The 17,393-nt window shown below is 49.4% G+C and overlaps 2 protein-coding genes across 2 annotated transcripts in view; both read right to left on the bottom strand.

Annotated features, from left to right (window-relative positions):
• Window positions 1–7,176: 7,176 nt before the first annotated feature.
• LOC129127482 (solute carrier family 22 member 13-like) lies at window positions 7,177–13,181 on the bottom strand. The gene is made up of 10 exons (XM_054644112.2): window positions 12,810–13,181; window positions 11,711–11,814; window positions 11,219–11,373; window positions 10,716–10,884; window positions 10,164–10,284; window positions 9,508–9,602; window positions 8,987–9,201; window positions 8,425–8,533; window positions 8,088–8,298; window positions 7,177–7,326 (listed from the first exon to the last, which is right to left on the bottom strand). The coding sequence occupies exons 1-10, from the start codon at window positions 13,179–13,181 to the stop codon at window positions 7,231–7,233; spliced, it is 1,647 nt and encodes a 548-aa protein (XP_054500087.2). The 3' UTR covers window positions 7,177–7,230.
• Window positions 13,182–14,513: 1,332 nt separating this feature from the next.
• Window positions 14,514–17,393, bottom strand: part of OXSR1 (oxidative stress responsive kinase 1) — an 88,392-nt gene continuing 85,512 nt past the window's right edge. Inside the window, exon 18 of the mRNA XM_054636721.2 lies at window positions 14,514–17,181. Within this exon, the coding sequence (XP_054492696.1) occupies window positions 17,107–17,181 (75 nt within the window). The 3' untranslated portion in view covers window positions 14,514–17,106. The remainder of the gene's footprint in view (window positions 17,182–17,393) is intronic.

Here is a 17,393-nt window from a genome sequence, read left to right as displayed (position 1 = left end):
AAACAATGCAAAAACAGAGTGTTAAAGCAGAGTGGCTGAGTTCAATAAGGACTTTTTTCTTTTTTCAAAGTCTTCCAATGAACAATCTGCATTTATTTTCTCTACTAGCAGCTGTAGAAGTTTTCTGAATTGCATGGGAATGCTGCAATTTGATGCCAAATTGTGCGGGCATTTGGGCAGTTTTCCTCAGTCATGGTGAGCCTTTCACAGTGACCTTTAGTTGGCTGCTGCCAGCTCAGTCATGACATTTTAGTGTCATCTAGAGTCATGCAAAAGGAAGAGAAGGGTGGGCTCCTGTCCTCTGCTAATTTTTTTGCCAGCAGAGGATGTATTTCAGTGCCCTCTGATGAATCCATCTCCTCAAGCACATGACTACTCTCAAAGAAGGAGAAGGCTGCTCACTCAGATTTGCTGCACCCTTTGGTTTCCAGCCTCTTTGTGCTCTAGTAAATGGTGTTTTGAGGGCTGGGGTGCCCCAAGTCCAGGCCAGATGTGCCTGGAGCTGATATTCATTTTTTGCTTTGGCTTTGGTGCACAAACCACCCCAGTCATGTGGAACTTGGCCATGACTGGAGATGGGATCAGGAGTTTGCAAGATCTGGGCTTTGGCACTAGAGGGAAAGGAACTGGGGAAGGGGCTGGAGCACCTGGAGCCACTGAGGGAGCTGGGGCAGCTCAGCCTGGAGAAAAGGAGGCTCAGGGGGGACCTTCTCACTCTTTTCAAATCCCTGACAGGAGGATGCAGCCAGGAGGGGGTCAGTCTCTTCTCCCAAGTAACAAATAACAGGACAAGTGGAAATGGTCCCAAGTTGCACCACAGGAGGTTTAAATTGGATAATAGGGAAAATTTCTTCCCCACAGGGTTGCCCAAGACTGGAACAGGCTTTCCAGGCCTCTGGTGGAGTCACCATCCTTGGGGGTATCTAAAGACACACAGGTGTGTCATTTAGGGATCTGCTTTCATGGTGGATCTGGGATGATGGCTGGAGCCAGTGGTCTTAGAGGTCTTTTCCACCCTAAATGAACCAATGATTCCATGGCTTCTTGCACAGTCAGGAGAGCAGCTTCAATGCTCATCTCCTCACCTCCTCAGCCATTCCCTGCTGGGTCCCTTTTTGCAAGGTTTGCTCTTCTCATGCACCTGGGGCTTCCCAGCATGGGGTCAGGTGAAAGGAGAGGGTGATGTCCTCTAGGTAAAGGGAAAGATCCAGGATGCTGACACTTCTGTCCCACAGCCAGGATTTCAGCACAGTTTGTTGGTGTCACTGACACTGAAAATGTGCTGATTATCTCAGTGGTCCCTGTGGGGCTCCTCTGACAACAGGAGCTGTTTTGGCCCTGCTTCTGTGTCTGGGGGTGATTTTATGATGATACTCCACTCCTGATCATCTCCTTTACATTCAGAAATGGCTCCTGTACTTTAAGGTTGGTCTGGGGGATGGCTGTGGGCCCTGGGGGCTCCTGCATGGGCTTTGTTCAAAGACTCATCCAGGGTGTGCTGGGTGCAGTGCAGACTGGATGTCACTTTGCTGCTGTCTTGGTTTAGAGACAAATTTAGGAGAAAACACCTTGGAATTAATGTTCCTGCAGAGAAGGGCTTCAGCAATGCCTTTTGCCAATGAGAGAAATGAATACCAGTTGGTGAAAGTGAAAAAAAAAAAAAAATGTTTATTAACAAATCAAGGTTCCCACAGGGCACAGAAAAAGATTGAATAAATGCTAGATATTTATTTTCAGAACCTTACCCTGTAACCAACAAAAAAACCTCAAAATGCCCAGAGAAGAAATAAGCAGGCTGGGAGGGCAAAAATGGCAGTGTCCCCTTTGTCTCAGGGAAGGGGAAACAACAAAAGAGTTAATGTAGCAGCCAGATGGGAACCTGCTGAACCTCTGGCATTGGTCTCCTCCTCACAGCAGATGAAGTTGGTGGATTTTGGTGTCCTTTGTCTTGTTGGTTCAGCTTTTTTTTCTGAGGTCTCAGCTCAGAACAGCTCCCACCAGTCCCCTGCAGGTCCTGGTCCATCTCACTGATTGTCTGATTTCAGACCAAAACCCAAGCCAAAAGAGTTCAAGAAAAAAAAAACCTGGAGGATTGATGTGGCAGATCAGGGGAAAAGGTGGGGAAAGAAAAAAATGAACTTCTTGCTGCTTAAGCTACCAAAAAAAAAAAAAAAAAAGGTTAGTTAAGCAACAAAGTAGCTGCCAATGACCACGGCAGGGCACTGAGCAGGTCTGGGAGTGAGACTTAAATCACAATGCAAGATCTGGCTGGGGCATGCATTCTATTTGCCATCTGTCAGAGCTGGGGCAGTTCTCTGCTGTCCATGGGGCAGTTTTTTCTTTCTCTCTCCCCCAGCCAATCCTCCCTCCAGGAGATCTCTGCTGTCCATGGCCACTGAGTGTCCCTGCAGGGCTGATCCAATCCCATCATCCCATGGGGAGATGCTCCGCCCAGGGGAGGAGCCAAGCATTCCTCCCTGGATCCAATCTGAGCCTGGCCCAGCCCAGCAGCCTTTGCCCAGTGCATTGCCAGAGGAGCAGCTTCTGCTGCCCTGCATGGCCAGAGGGAGCCCAGGCCCATCTGCAGCAGCCCTGGAGCTGCAGAGGAAAACTCCCCCCTTGTGCAGGATCCCTGCTCCAGCAGAGCCACAGCTGGCACTGCAGGAGGGCTGAGCCCCCATGGGATGGGGCTGTGCCACCCCCTGACGCACAGGGGACAGGGACTGCTCTGACTCTGGCAGTGGGTTGTTTTCTATTACTGCATTTTTATTTTTATTTTCCTAGTAAAGAGCTGTTATTCCTACTCCCATCTCTTTGCCTGAGAGCCCCTTAATTTCAAGAGTATAATAATTCAGAGGGAGGGTGTTTACATTTTCCATTTCAAGGGAGGCTCCTGCCTTCCTCAGCAGACACCTGTCTGTTCCAACCAAGACAGTCTTTGAACAAAGCCCTCACCGGGGCTCCCAGGCTCCTGATCCTCCCCCCAGATACATCTTAAAGCTACAATGTTTTATGCCATTTCTGGGCATAAAACAGACAGGAAATAGAGCATCATCATAAAATCACCCCAGGACAGTTGCTTGGCTAGGTTGGTTTATTGTTAGTTTAAGCAAGAAAGTTTTTTTCCCCTTTTCCTGGCCTGAAGGGACTGCAGCAGCAATCCTTTGGTGACTTTTTGGGTTTTATTCTTTAATTATTCACCTTGGTTTTGGCCTAAGATCTGACAATTGCCAGGAGCCAATCAGGCAGGAGCTGCTCTGCCTGGCCCGAGACCTCAGGAAAAATTGAACCAACAAGAAAAAAGACACCAAAATCCACCAGCTTCATTTGCTGTGAGGAGGAGACCAATGTCAGAGATTCCACAGGTTCCCATCTGTTTTGCCCAGGCTGCTGCATGAGCTATTTTTATTTTCCTGAGACAAAAAAGCTGGTACCATTTTGTTCCCCCTGCCACACAGCTGGTCTGTTTGTTTCTTTCCCTGGCATTCTGGGTTTTTTTGTTCTGCTGTGGGGTATGTGCATGTGTGTTTGTGTGTGTGTTGGGGGTAAGGTTCTGATGGCTCAATATCTAGCATTTATTCAATTTTTTTCCTTTGCCATGTGGGCACTTTGTCAATAAACAGTTGGGTTTTTTTTTTACTTTCACCCACTGGTATCCATTTTCTCATTGACAGGAAAAGGAATTGCTGAAGCCTTTTTCTTTAGCAGAAACACTCATTCCAGAGCATTTTCTCCTAAATTTGTCTCTAAAATGAGAAAACCTCCTCTTCCCAGATAAACCTGTCTACCCCCATTTTGTCCTCATCACCTTGTTGACTTTTTGGCTCCCTTCCCTCAATATGGAATCATCCTCTTTGCCTTGGTTTTTCCTTAGGTCCCATTTTACCCTTTGCCCATGGCCTCACAATCATGAGAGCCCAGAACTCCCCACTGTGTGCATGCAGAAGTGTATTTGCATTCCCACAGGTTTATGTTTGCATTCCCACATGCTGTTCCAGCACCCCTGGCTCCACTTTGTGCTGTCACCTCTGCTCATTACAGTGCAAGGCCACGTATGGGCTGGCTAGGAGTGACATTGAGGCACTGCAAAAACATTGGACATCCTCCCACTTGTGCTGAGCTGGGCAAAACGTGAGTCAAGCTGTTCAGGTGCTCTTCAAGTGCAGGGGTATTCAAACTCACAAGATTCAGTGATCCAGAGAAGAGCAGATAAAATACAATACAGAGCTGTTGGAGTGAGTCCAGAGGAGGCCACAAAGATGATTAGGGGGATTGAAGAACCTCTCCTATGAAGAAAGTTTGGATTGTTCTTCCTGAAGAAGAGAAGGCCCCAGGGAGAGACCTCAGAGCCCCTTTCATTGCCTAAAGGGGCTCCAGGAGAGCTGGAGAGGGACCTGGGACAAGAGAATGGAGTGGCAGGACAAGGTGGAATGGCTTAAAACTGACAGAGGGGAGATGTAGATTAGATGTTAGAAAGAAATTCTTCCCTGTGAGGGTGGTGATGCCCTGGCACAGGGTGCCCAGAGAAGCTGTGGTTGCCTGTCCTAGGGTGGCTTTATGATGCTTGTATCCCCAGTTGTCTGTTCTGTTTATGCTGGATATTAGGTTCTGCACCTTTAGACTTGTTCAGAGAGAAAAGGGGAGGAGAAGAAGAGCACAGTTTGTTATCAGAAATTGCACTTGCTCCCCCACATCCTTCTGGACTGTGTTGTCTGCAGCATGGACAGTGGGAGAGAGCTCTCTGTCATGGACATATTTTATGAAAAATCCTTTTGCTAGGATTTTTCTCCTGAGAAGCTGAGAGGCCTCAGAAACAAAATGTAAACAATTATTATCTGCTGCTGTGGAATGCAACAGGTGCATCTGGGATTGGTCGATGTTGGTTGTTTCTAATTAATGGCCAATCACAGTCAGCTGGCTCGGACTCTCTGAGAGTCAGGAGCTTTTGTTATTCACTCCTTTCTATTCCTTTCAAGCCTTTTGATGAAATCCTTTATTCTTTTAGTATAGTTTTAGTATATAATTTTCTTTTAATATAATATATATCATAAAATAATCAATCAGCCTTCTGAAACATGGAGTCAAGATTCTCATCTCTTCCCTCGCCCTGCGAACATGACCACAGCTCTCCTTTGCTTTTAGTTAGTTTTTAGCTAGCTGAGGCAGAAATGTTCCTCAGGCTGTGGTTTTTCTTTTTCTTGGAGCTCTTCTGCCCTTCTCTGGACTGAAAACCCAGAAGAGCACTGGGAGCTCACACCTGTGGCTCACTGGGGCCCAGGATGTGGCATTTCCAGCACAGGAGGGACTGATAAGAGACTGAGTGAACCAAGTTACCCCCCACGACAAGGACTTTCTGAATTTGCCATCTCTTCAGAACAGCAGGAGGTTTTATTGTTTAAAATTATTCATTTTTTGTGCTTGTGAATACTTTACTTGTTAAAAAAACAGGTTTTTTCCACTTTTCTCCAAGGAAATCTTTTCCTGAACCAGTTGTGGGAGAGGCCACTTGGATCTGCTTTCTAGAGGGACCCATTTGGAAGTTTCGTCCCAAATTTGCCCTAAACCAGGACACTGCCCCATCCCTGGAAGTGCCCAAGGCCAGGCTGGATGTGGCTTGGAGCAGCCTGGGATAGTGGAGGGTGTCCCTGCATGTGGCAAGGAGGGATTGGAACGAGATGATCTTTAAGGTCCCTTCCCACCCAAACCACTCCAAGATTCCATGAAATGGATCTTCAGCCCACTGGAGGCACAAATGAGCTGGAAGCAGAAGTACATCAGCTGTGCTTGGATGCCTTTATTTATGAAATGAGCTAAAGCAGAGAGTCTCAGAGTACAATTTCCAAAGTGGTTCCTCCAATAACTGTACATTTGGCTCCAAGCTCTCCCCTCAGCCTTTACCCTCAATGCCTTGTTTTCCAGAAAAGCCTGAAGGAGGCACTCCCCAGCCTTTTCCAAGGAAAGGACAAAGGACTGAACTCCTTTGTTCTCAGGGTACTGAAGATGAGCACCACAGCTCTGAAATCCTCTGAAAAGCAGTGCCAGAGAGAAAACTGCACCACAGCCAGTCCCTCCTGGCAGGACAATGTCACATGGCACTGATTTTATCCAAAACTCTGTCTTGATCAAACTGAACATCCACGAGGTACTTTGGTCCATGGAAAACATGTAGGCATGACAATGGAGAGAAGAAATACTGTGGTTTAACATTTCTTGACACTACCAGAAAAAACCCTTTGAGCTGTACAGTCAAAGAGGAAGAACCACCATGTGCAGCTCCCAGGCTTCTTCTGTACCCATCCAGTGGGAAAAGGAAGATGGATTGAGGGGCCTGAGACAATATGAAAGGAAGCATAGGAAAACCACTTTTTTTCTTCACAGTATAAGACAAAAGCAGTCCTAAATCTTTTAAATACAAAATGGATCCAGCAAAAAGGGAATAGATTAGAACAGAGTAGAAAAGACTTGACATTTCCCAGAAAAATTTGTACTTTTTTCTAGGAGACCAACTGCCACGACATCCCTCAGTTTCCTGGAATGGACAGATCAATTTGGTCCCACACTGCAGCCCAACAGTACCATTTTCCATGCCCAAAGCATCATGACAGGCATCAATTCAAAGCCACCAGCACTGAAGGGAAACTTCTGCTGCCTGTTAGACATCCTTGCTCCCTGCATGCTGTTTCTCCCATCACTATTTTTTTTTCTCAGCTGAATATCTCAAATTAAAAAAAAAAATAAAAAGGAGTGTTTTTATGAGAGAACAGGATGATCTTGCTAGACAGTCATGATAAATCACTCCTTGCAAGTGTGAGATTATTTTCAGTGCTGCATCTGCTCCAGCTCTCCTGTTAGTGAGCCCAGTTCTCTCTTGCAAGTTTATTCAATGCTCTAGTGGGTGTCTCACTGGACAAAGTTTACAGTCTCACCTTCCTGGAGACATAACAGGAAAAAGGAAGAGGAAGTGTCTCCATTCTAATTCTTGATTTCTTTCCTTTTTCCCCTCAAGTAAAAAGCACCTAATTTTCTCTGGTGAGAGCACTGCTGGACACCAGCAACAGCCTGCAGTGCCTGAGGACAAGCTACAGAGGGAGATGCAGGAAGGCAAAAAAGACAAGGAAACCCAAGAATTGGCCCAAGCAAAGGTGGTGTCCTGTGGAGGAGAGACCCTGCCTGTCCTCAGTGCCCACACAGCACTGGGCTGCCTTTATCCACAGCCACCTGCAGAGCCAGCTAGAAGTACGTGGTCTTCGTGCTCTCATTGTCTTGGCCAGCACCTTTTCCTTTCACCTGCCCGTTGTGAGAGCTGCTGGTGGCATTTTCGCAGACCTGGTGAAAGGGAAAAGGGTGTAAAAGCAAGGAAAGGTGTGCAATGAGCTGATGGCAGCTGTCCCTGAGACAAGCAGCCTTCAGCAACTTGGATCCCACTCCTGACTGTTCCTGTGGACACCCTTCTCCCAGCACAACAACAGAAGTATTGCGGTGCAATTCCAGCTGGTCCCATGGGGAATGAGGGCTGGGAGCTATGAGAGGGTGAAAGCCAGAGGATGGGGCTGCAAGGCACCAGTGCTTCCCTGAGGAGGGCAGAGGGAGGAAAGCTGAGCACTGGCTGTTGTATCCCATGGACAGGAATGAAGGGATGTGTCACCCTGATTTTTTAAGATTTTCTAAGCCTTCCGATGTTTACATTCTTGTAATGAACTTTCTCAAACACCTTACATAAATAACTTATTGTTTTGCATTCTTTTGTGGAGGAGGAGAAATTTGATGGACTATTGGTTTGTCCAGTGTCATTGGAGAGGTGGCACTGTCACCCTCCAATCCTCTGTCACTTTTGGAAAACTGTAAATGTTGGAGTCTGAAAATAAACTTCCCTTTTTCTTCACCTTGAGAGCAGCGGTGTGTGTGTCATGTTGTTTCATGTCCTATAGCAACATGGATGACTTCCACATGCAGGAATGGATGACTTCCACATGCATTCCATTCCCTCCCACGTCTGTAACTCCTAAGGAAACTCCCAGCACATCCCAGGGGCTCCCCCAGCGCTGGCTGCCCACATCCCCCACCCCAGAGGCAGCACCAGGACCCACCTGAGCTGGAGGGTGGCCGTCCCCTGTGTCATCTGCCAGGTCGGTGCCGCAGGTCTCGGGCAGCAGGATGCAGAGCAGCCCCCCCAGCACGGGGGCACTGCCAAAGATGGCCATGGGGATGGCCCGGTGGTGCTGGCCCAGCAGCCGGACCAGCGGGGCCAGGATCCCGGCCACCCGCGCCGACACGGAGCACAGCCCCACGCCCGTCTGCCTGCGGGACAGAGGGAGCTGTGGGCAGGGGTCAGCACACCCAGGCCACCACGGGGATGAGCCATGGGGACAACTCCTGCCCCGCTACCATCACTGCTGGTCACTGCAAAGTGTGGGGAGAGCTCACCTGACGACCGTGGGGAAGAGCTCGGCAGCGTAGACGTAGGAGGTGGAGAAGGAGGCTGAGGCAGCAAACTTGCCCATGGTGGCCAGGATGGTGGTTGCCACGGGCTGGTCTGAGGGGAGGAGGAGAGATGGCTGCTGTGGGATGAGGGAGGGCTCAGCACCACTCATGGGTGGCGACTGGGGATTGCAGGGACAACTGTGTCACCTGCAGGGAGCCATGGCCTCTGACTGTCTGAGCATGGGCCAGGCTGCTCTGGCCTGGCAGCCACTTTCACTGCACTCTGCACCCATCATCTCACCTCCCCAGGGGTTAATTTTCCCAGAGCACAGCTCTGTTGACAAGGGGGCCACTGGGCTCAGCTCTGCCCTCTGCTATTGATATCAACAAGAAAAGTTTTGGTTTGGGCCCTGTGGGTTCAGCCAGGCCTGTGTGGCCAGGGTCAGCTGAGGCCCTGAGGGATCTGAACCACCCTGGCTGGGAGGACAGAACAGCAAGGGAAAGGTTGGAGCACTGTGCCTCCCTCCCAGAGGATGTCCTCTCCATGTGGGATGAGGTCATTCACCTTCAGGGATGCCAGTGATGATCAGACACACCAAGCCACTCAGCACCAGGAGAACAGCCTGCGTTTTCCTCCTCCCGAACCTCTGCAGGGTGAAGATACAAGCAAAACGGGCTGGGATTTCCACTGCTCCAAAGGCCAGCTGAGTCAGGTAGATGTCCAGGCCAAAATTTGTCACGTTCAGACTCAGCCCATAGTAGACAAAGCTGTTCACAAACCTGAAAGCCAGGCAGGGTGGCACTGAGCAGGTGTCAGCCATGAGGAAATGCAGCACTGATCTCCAATGACAACATTTTGACCAAGCCACAGCATTTCACAGGAGATGTAAAACCAGAGGAATACCACAGGCCTGCCAAAGCTGGAAATGCTGTAACCTTTCCCACAAAGCATCTTAAACAGCCAGAAGCAGAAACATCTATCAAATAACACTCAAAAGCCATATGACGAATTTCTTATTGACTAATTCAATCCCTTCACTCCTTTCACCTAGAAGTTTGGGAAGAATGGACCAGGGAATGTCTTACCAGGCACATGACATGATTAAAGTCACCTTCCGCAGGTGCTTCTTCCGAAAGAGATCCAGGAAACTTCCAGACTTGACCTCTTTCTCAGGCTTCAACTTCAAAACACAGAAAGACAAAGAGTCAGAGCAGGAAAAGGAAACCCATGTCCAGCTCCTTTTCCACCTGCAGACCATGGGAAGCCTCAGTGGGGCAGTGCTCTGACAGGGAGGGCAGCCCCACTGCCCTCAGGGTGCCCAGCACAGGGGATGGTGACTGAGATGAGAGGTTCCTCAGGATGAACATTGGCCCAATGGAGGAACTTTGGGGTGGGCAAGGAGGGAACTCCCCTTCAGGCATTTCTGCCTGGAAAGCCAGAGACTAAAGAGAGAGACTCTGTGCTGATCAGTCACACTCCTGGAATCCTCAGAGGAGAAAAGCCAGGGAAGCATTGCAGCCCTTCCCACAGCCCCAGGGGGACCCCAGAAAGCTCCAGGCTGAGCCTCAGCAGAGGCTGGGCCTCTTCCCTGGCCTCGTCCCTGTGGAACTCAGCTGGAGCTGGAGTCCCCCCCAGCCCATGGCCAGCCCCAGTGGGAATGCAGAGATGTTTCTGGCATGAGCTGAGCTCCAGGGCTGCTGCCAGGCCCAGGGCAGTGTCTGAGGCCAGGACCCCCCAGTACCTGCTCCAGGAGCTCTGGTGGGAGGCTGCGCTTGTTGGTGGCTGCCGCCTTCTGCAGCACCTTCTTGGCTTCCTCGATTCTGCCCTTGGTCACCAGCCAGCGAGCTGACTCTGGGAGCACCCTGCCAGGAGAGGAGGCCAGCACATGCTGCTGTGTCCTGCTGAGCTCCCCCACAGCCCCTCTCTCTGGGACCATGTCCAGCAAGCCTTGGAATCACCACAGGATCAGATCCCAGAACCACAGAACCTTCAGCCTTGGAAGGAACCCACAAGGATCATCAAGTCCAGCTCTAAAGTGAAAGGCCCATGAGATCAATGGGTCTAACCACCCTAAATTTAGGCTCCAGAGGCCACATTTGGAGACCTGAAGCAGAGCAGCTGCTGCTGTCAGCAGTGCAGTACCCAGGGAGATGTGCTGAGCTCTGCAGCAGCTCCTCCAGCACCTGCACTCCAACGGGAAAGACCCAGCTTGGTTCTGAGCTGCTGCCTCCTCCTCACTCACACCTTCACACTGCTGTCACATCTGCAGGAGCTCTGTCCACATCCTACTTACCCCATGCAGAAGAAAAAGGCAAATATAGGAACAGATCCTGCAATTTCCAGCAGCCTCCAGTTACGAATCCCATAACTCAAACCAGCCAAAATCATCTGCCCGATGGCAAAGCAGCAGTGAGAAGTGAGCACTGCATTGGGCCGGGAGGAGACACCGATCCATTCTGTAGCTGAAAGAAAGAAGGAAGGCTCACAGGCATCCAAATTATTTCCCCTGAGGCAAACAGGTGTTTCCCTGGAGAAGAATTGTTCTGGAGGTGACGATTAGGCTGACCTCCTGTTCTGGGACACTCTCCCCCTGCCCTCCTCTGAGCACTGGCTGGAGAGGGATGCTCCCCAAGGCTCTGACTGAGGACTGAGAAGTTGCCAAAGTACCAAAGGACAGTGAAGATCAAGACCTGTCCTCGCCACGGCGTTTTTCTAGTCAAACACAGATATTTTGATTTCCTTTAAAACTTATCTAGTACATCTTGAGATGCCCCAGGGCAAGAGCATCCTACTCACCTAAGGCCAGTAATGTCATGGTGATCCCTGACACGGAGGCCCCCACCACACACCTGAAGGCCATGTACACATAGAAATGGGGCACAATGGCAATTCCCAGGCCAAACACGCCCTGGAGGAAGACGGAGATCAGAACAACCGGGCGGCGGCCGATCCTGGGGAGAAACAGGGAAGACACAATCGGTGTCTGGAGAGACCCCATGGAGATGGCAAGGAGCCCAGCAGGTTAGACAGTGATTTTTATCACCCTGAGAAGGCTCAGAGTAGACTGTGGGGTGACAAGGGAAGCACTGTGCACACATGCTGTGTCTCTCTCCTCTCCCTTCCCTGTGTGGCCATGTCCTCATGGGACTCGAGGACTTTGGCCAGGGTCCCTGCAGTGAGAAGTGGTAACAAAATGCACAGGGTGCACAGTCCAGACAGGCTCACACCACCTGGTCTGTGCTGTGCTGGCTTTGCACAGACCCTGGGCAGGGGCTTGTGGCTCCTCACCTGTCACTGAGAGGCCCAAAGATCATGGATCCCAGGAGCAGCCCTGCCATGTAGATGGCCTGGGCAATGTCATTGAGGTCCTTCCTGTCACACACCAGGTCAAACTGGAGAAAGGAGAAAGAGATGCTTTGGTATCCCCCCTTCCAAGGATGTGAATCCCCACAGTATGCACAGGGCACACAAGGCAGAGGTGGGACAAGCCCTTGGGACACTCAGTGGGGTCCCTCTCCCATGCACTGGGACCTGCAGGAGTCCCCCTCGTCCAGCCCAGCCAACCAGGGGAGCCTCCTGGTCAGCAAATTTGGTTTTAGGTGGGCCTGGGGACAGAAGCAGCAGCTTGCTTCCTGCCAACCACCTGAGCTCCCAGAGGAGAAAAGATGCAATGCTGATTCCTAGGACAAGCAGTTTCTGTTAAAGAGATGTCCTGCAATTGCCAGCACCCAGAGGGCATCAATGGAAGGAGTGACATAGGAAGGATCATAGAACCATAAAATGGTTTGGGTTGGAAGGGACAATAAAGATCATCTAATTTGAACTCTCTTGCCATGGGCAGGGCACCTTACACTAGATCAGATAGATCAGAGCCCCATCCAACCTGGCCTTGAACATTTGCAGGGATGGGACAGCCACAGCTTCTCTGGGCAACCTGTGCTAGGGCTTTACCACCCTAACAGTGAAGAATTTCTTCCTAACATTTAATCTAAACCTACTCTCCTTTATCTTAATTTAGCATATTTCTCAGCTAACAATTGTGATGTTGGGGGTTAGACTAGATGACTTTTAAAGGACCCTTCTGAGCCAAACCATTCCATGATATTAAATTGGAAAGGTTACCCCCTGGATGCAGAGGGATGGGGAATCCCAGGGGCAGGAGGTCCCTCCAGGAGTGATTCATCTCCCCACTGGCACCTCTGTCACAGCCTGCACCCTCTCCAGGACCCCACCTGGGACCTGTATGGTGAAGCCAAGGTCCCCAGCCCACACCTGCTGTAAATCCCAACTGCACCATGGCCAGGCACCAGCTCTGGGGGAGCTGTGGCCATTTGGGTGCCCCATCCCTCCCTTCCACAGCCCAGCAGATCCAGCAGCAGGTACAGACCTCGGTCAGCAGGGACGGTGGCTGCTCTGAGGGGTACACCCAGCCACTGCTGCACTTCTCAGTGTGGTTCAGTCCATAGGCCAGGATGGAATCCAGGTCCCAGTCCACCGGGGAGAACATGGAGCACTGCTCAAAGTGCCCGTCGGGGCCCCGGGGCAGGGTGAGGTTCAGCTGCTCTTCCTGCGTCAGGTTGGGGCCCACGGCGAGGATCCAGCTGGTGTCACAGTGGTGAGGCACTTCCACCACCATGAAAAGCTGGCAAAACTGGTGGAAAGCCACACTGAGGCAGGGGATCACAGAGAGCAGCACCAGGCATTTCTGGAATCGCCCAAAATCACCAACTGCTTTCAAAACTTCCCCGACACCTGACATTGGTGGCTGTGTCTGGGACAGGACAGTGCTGGGACAGACTTCCCAGAGGTCTGGAATTAATGTTTAAACCTCAGATAAGCTCTGCAGTTATAGGCAGCCACTGGAAGCACACCATGTAATATATTAATCATCCCTGTGCCACCCACAAACATCCAGTGCTGGCTGGAGCAGAAGGACCCCCTGCTTCAGGGAACCTGGGCCAGCTCCTGTGCCAGGGCCAGGTGGCATGGACAGGGAACAGACTCTTCTCCACAGTGACTATAACAGCTGCAATTGCATTTGAACCACTCAGGAAAGCCAGGTTCAGAGGGGCCAACATGAGACCAGAGTGATGCAGAGCTGGGAACAGCCCGGAGGAGTAAAGGCAATTATGTTAATGGATGGGTAGAACCAGAGAGGAGGAAAGGCAGCCAGTTCATTGTGAGTCCAGGGGATGGTGCTGCCATTCCCTTCATCTTTTGCAGCTTCCCTGTGCAACACAAGCCAGGCACAGGATGTCCCCCCTTTCCACCAGTTCTGGGCCACCCTGCAGCTGCTGGGAGCTAAATGCAGAAAGGACTTGGGGAAAGGGTAAAGGGATGGAGAAATTTGACACAGGGCAACGGTGCTTGAGTCCAAAATGCCTAAAATGATCATCGAGAACACAAATCTAGCATTGCTCAGCCCATCCCTCATGTAGGTAAAGCATTTGCCTGGGGCCCCTTTGAGATGTCCATGAGGTGCCCAAAAGCCACCTGGATACTCCTGCTGCCCACAGATCCATGAGAAGGGCATTGTAAAGCATGCTGGAAAACACCATGGATGCCCCACTGGGGCTGACCAGGGCACCCACTAAGAACAATTATTGTGGAGAGGAGGGAGTGCAGTTCATGCTCTCACCACTTGTCAAGGTACAAATCCTCCCACTTTCACACTGGCCTGTGTCATCCTGAGGCATTCCTGGACATGGGAAGCTCATTCCCAGTTGCACAGGGCATGCAGAGATTGGAGCAAACCTCTTGGCTACACACAAGCTCTCAGGGCACCATCCTGAGCGCCCTCCTGGCTCCATTTCTGCACACAGCTCCTGCAGAGATGCATTCGTGGAATGGTTTGGGTGGGAAGGCACCTTAAAATTAATCCAGTTCCATTCCTGCCATGGGCAGGGACACCTCCCACCAGACCACATTACTCAGAGCCCCATCCAGCCTGGACTTGATCTCCCTTTCCCTACAGAGTTTTCCTGGGGCTGTCAAACCTCCCATCACACCAAACAAACGCCCCAGGGGTTGCAGACATCACTCAGACAAACCAACCAACCCAGTGACAAGCAAACCACACATCACACACCTGGCAATGGACAATTTGTTCTTTATTGATTAAAAATTAGACACATGCAGTAAAATACAAAGTCCAAAAAAGGAAAAAAAGCCTGACTATTTTACATCTTTCATTATAATCTACAATACACCAAAGTTGTGAAGAGGATCCGTTTTCATTAACAGAGCATTGTCCTTAAAAGTAGGAACTAACTTAAAATTACCACCTGCTTCCAGGTTCAGATCAGAAATTTGCACAAAAACCAAATTCTTAATGACACTGGAAAACAATTATGAACAGCATTGGCACTTACTGGAACAACATCAGAAAAGACAGTTGTCTAGCACTGTAATAGCCCAAGTAAATATTCTGGATCCCTACCCAAAAGATCTGGAGATCCATAGAGCAAAACCCATCAGCTTCTTCCTCGTTTATTTTCTCCATTAAAGAACTACGGAACCTTGGGTTAGCGTGAGCTCAAGCTCTCTAAGTCCTGGCTTTGGGAAAATGGGGAATAACAATAAATAGATGCTGCATTGTTCCATTTGAGCAGTTTGAGTCCTAACCTTCCTCAGCACCAGTACACAAATGAATGAGGAGGTCCCCAGGGCATGCAGGCAGAGGGAAAATAATACTGTACCACAACTACCTTGTCTGTGTATCCTAAAGGCTCCCAACACATCCACACTGAGCACAGGGTGATGGGAAAATCAAGGTGCCAGCCTGCTCTTCCCAAGCCAACAAGCTCAATGGGGGACACTGTAGGGAGTGCTTTGTGTCAGGCAACAGGGAATGGTGCCAACACACACCTGCCAACCCAGCCACCACCAACTCCCTGCTATTGGGCACTTGCTTCCTGGGCTCAGCACCCCAGGATGATCTCACTCCCAAATTCTCATCTTCCTCCCCCTCCCCTTCACACTCACCAGCCATGGGGCTGCAAACAGCCCATGGGGACACACCCAATATCCACCCAGAGGCTACAAGCAACAGGGGCGGTAAAAAAAGAACATGCACAATTCAGGAAGCTTCCACAGCTGCTCATAGAGAACAAGATATAAATACAGATTGTTCATCTGAAGACTTGGAAATTAAAAAAAAAAATACAAAAAAAAAAAGAAAAAAAAGAAACAGAACAAAAGTCCTAATTGAACCTAGTCATTCCGCTCTGTTTCTGCATTGTTTGTGTCTGATGGAAACAAAGCTCGTTTCCATCTGCATGTTAAATTACAGACTTACAACTTCTGTGTAGAAAACACTCCAGAGCCAAGAGCAGTTACAAAGGCCAACTGTGAAACAGTAGGAAAAAAAAAAGTCAACACCATTTATTATTCACATATTGCATTACAAGTGTCTCTTATCAAACTCAGAGCATAATTTATATTATTCATGTAGAAACTCAACTTCAACACCACATGGAAAGAAAAGCTAAATACGTGTGTGACAGGGGTGCAGTGACATCCTGATCAAACGTGGAGGCTTGGGCTGAGGTGCAGCCCGACGACCCAAGGGATTGAGAGCAGGAGGGACAAACCCAGCGCCCGCTTTTGCCCAGTACAGCCACTCTACTGGTGATTCTTTATTGCTGTAAAACACGACAGGGATGGTTCCACGGGTACCAGCTTGCAAAGGACTGGGGAACACAGCTGGCAGGCCAGCCAGGCATGACCAAACTGGGTTTCAGGGACACTTGGAAGTGCATCTGTTTCAAAGGCAGAGTGACATAGATCTCCTCTCCCTGTGACCATGGATATTGTGTTCATCATCTGAAAGACCAGTTTCCAGGCAGCAATGCCTCCCTGGTCTGCTTCAAGAACAGACTACGCCTAAGATGCAGAATGAAAGCAGCAGGAAGGACTGCTGAATGTAAATTAAAAGGTTCAGCCCTCATGCCATGCCTGGCACTCATGTGGAGAGAACCAAAATGATAAAGAAAAAAGAAAAAAATTAAGGCAGTTTACGTAGGGAAGCTGACTTCTAACACCTCAAAGTCAAGGAACTTCTCCAAAACACAAACAAAAGGGAGAGAAGCTCTCCCTCCTGTGGGTTAAGACTCTGCTTGCTTTCTCAGGTGCAAGCACTCAAACCAGCAGTTTTAAAACACACAGCCAAAGAGAAGCAGATTTCTCAGCACTCCAGGTGACCCAAACAACACGTACATTGGTGTTTCAGATAGAAGGAGAAGCAGGTAAAGAACCAAAATAAAGAAAAAAATCCGTTCAGTATTAAAACTTGTGCAAAAACAGCAAGTGAAAAAAAAATGAAACCACATGTAAGCAAACACTTAGGCAAGATCATCAGAGCAGTGGAACCCCCTGCTTCGTACTCAGTAGTATTTTTCTTTAAAGTAAGGCAATAATAAAATGAACATGCAGGCAATGACGTGTTGGGTCTGCATGTTTGAGATGACAGATACAAAAACATGAGAGTTGTTTACAAAAGGTGTAAACGTCATCGGTAATTTCAGGAAGGTTTGTGATCCTATTAAGGAAAATGTTAAAGCTTCTAGGAAGGGGGCTGTAGTTCAATTCTTTGGCAGTAGTGGTTTTTTTTTTTAGGCTAACAGAAGCATTACGAATATGCACATGTGGGTTCTCTGTTGGGAAACATCTCCTGGGACCAATGTTTAGCTGATGCTGAGCTGTGCAAATCCTATAAGTTTGCCATCATCCGGAATTTCGGAGCCATCGACACCAGATGCCTGAAACAGGGAAGAGAGATCCAAATAGCAACACACATGCTCTACCTTCCAGCAGAAACCACAAGCAAGTGTATCAGACAGGCTGGGGGCAGGAAGCAGCCACAGGACAGCTTTGCACTGTATCCAGCAGCTTGCACTACCCAAAGTTAAAATTGAGTGCTTTTGTATTTTTTGCCTTTTTTTTTTTTTAAAGTATGAAGGGCTGGGAATGA

This window comes from Agelaius phoeniceus, chromosome 1, assembly GCF_051311805.1.
Source record: "Agelaius phoeniceus isolate bAgePho1 chromosome 1, bAgePho1.hap1, whole genome shotgun sequence".
In the NCBI taxonomy this organism is placed as follows: Eukaryota; Metazoa; Chordata; class Aves; order Passeriformes; family Icteridae; genus Agelaius; species Agelaius phoeniceus.
Note: the sequence above shows the minus strand (reverse complement) of the source record. Positions and strands in the feature narration are given on the sequence as shown.

Excerpts from the sequence above, each read along its gene's own strand:
- LOC129127482 (XM_054644112.2), bottom strand. The coding sequence starts at position 13,181 with ATGTCAGGTGTCGGGGAAGTTTTGAAAGCAGTTGGTGATTTTGGGCGA. Across the intron at positions 10,285-10,715 it reads GCCTTTTTCTTCTGCATGGG|GGTGCTCCCAGAGTCAGCTC; the intron begins GTAAGTAGGATG and ends CTCTCCTGGCAG. Across the intron at positions 9,202-9,507 it reads TTAATCATGTCATGTGCCTG|GTTTGTGAACAGCTTTGTCT; the intron begins GTAAGACATTCC and ends CCTGGCTTTCAG.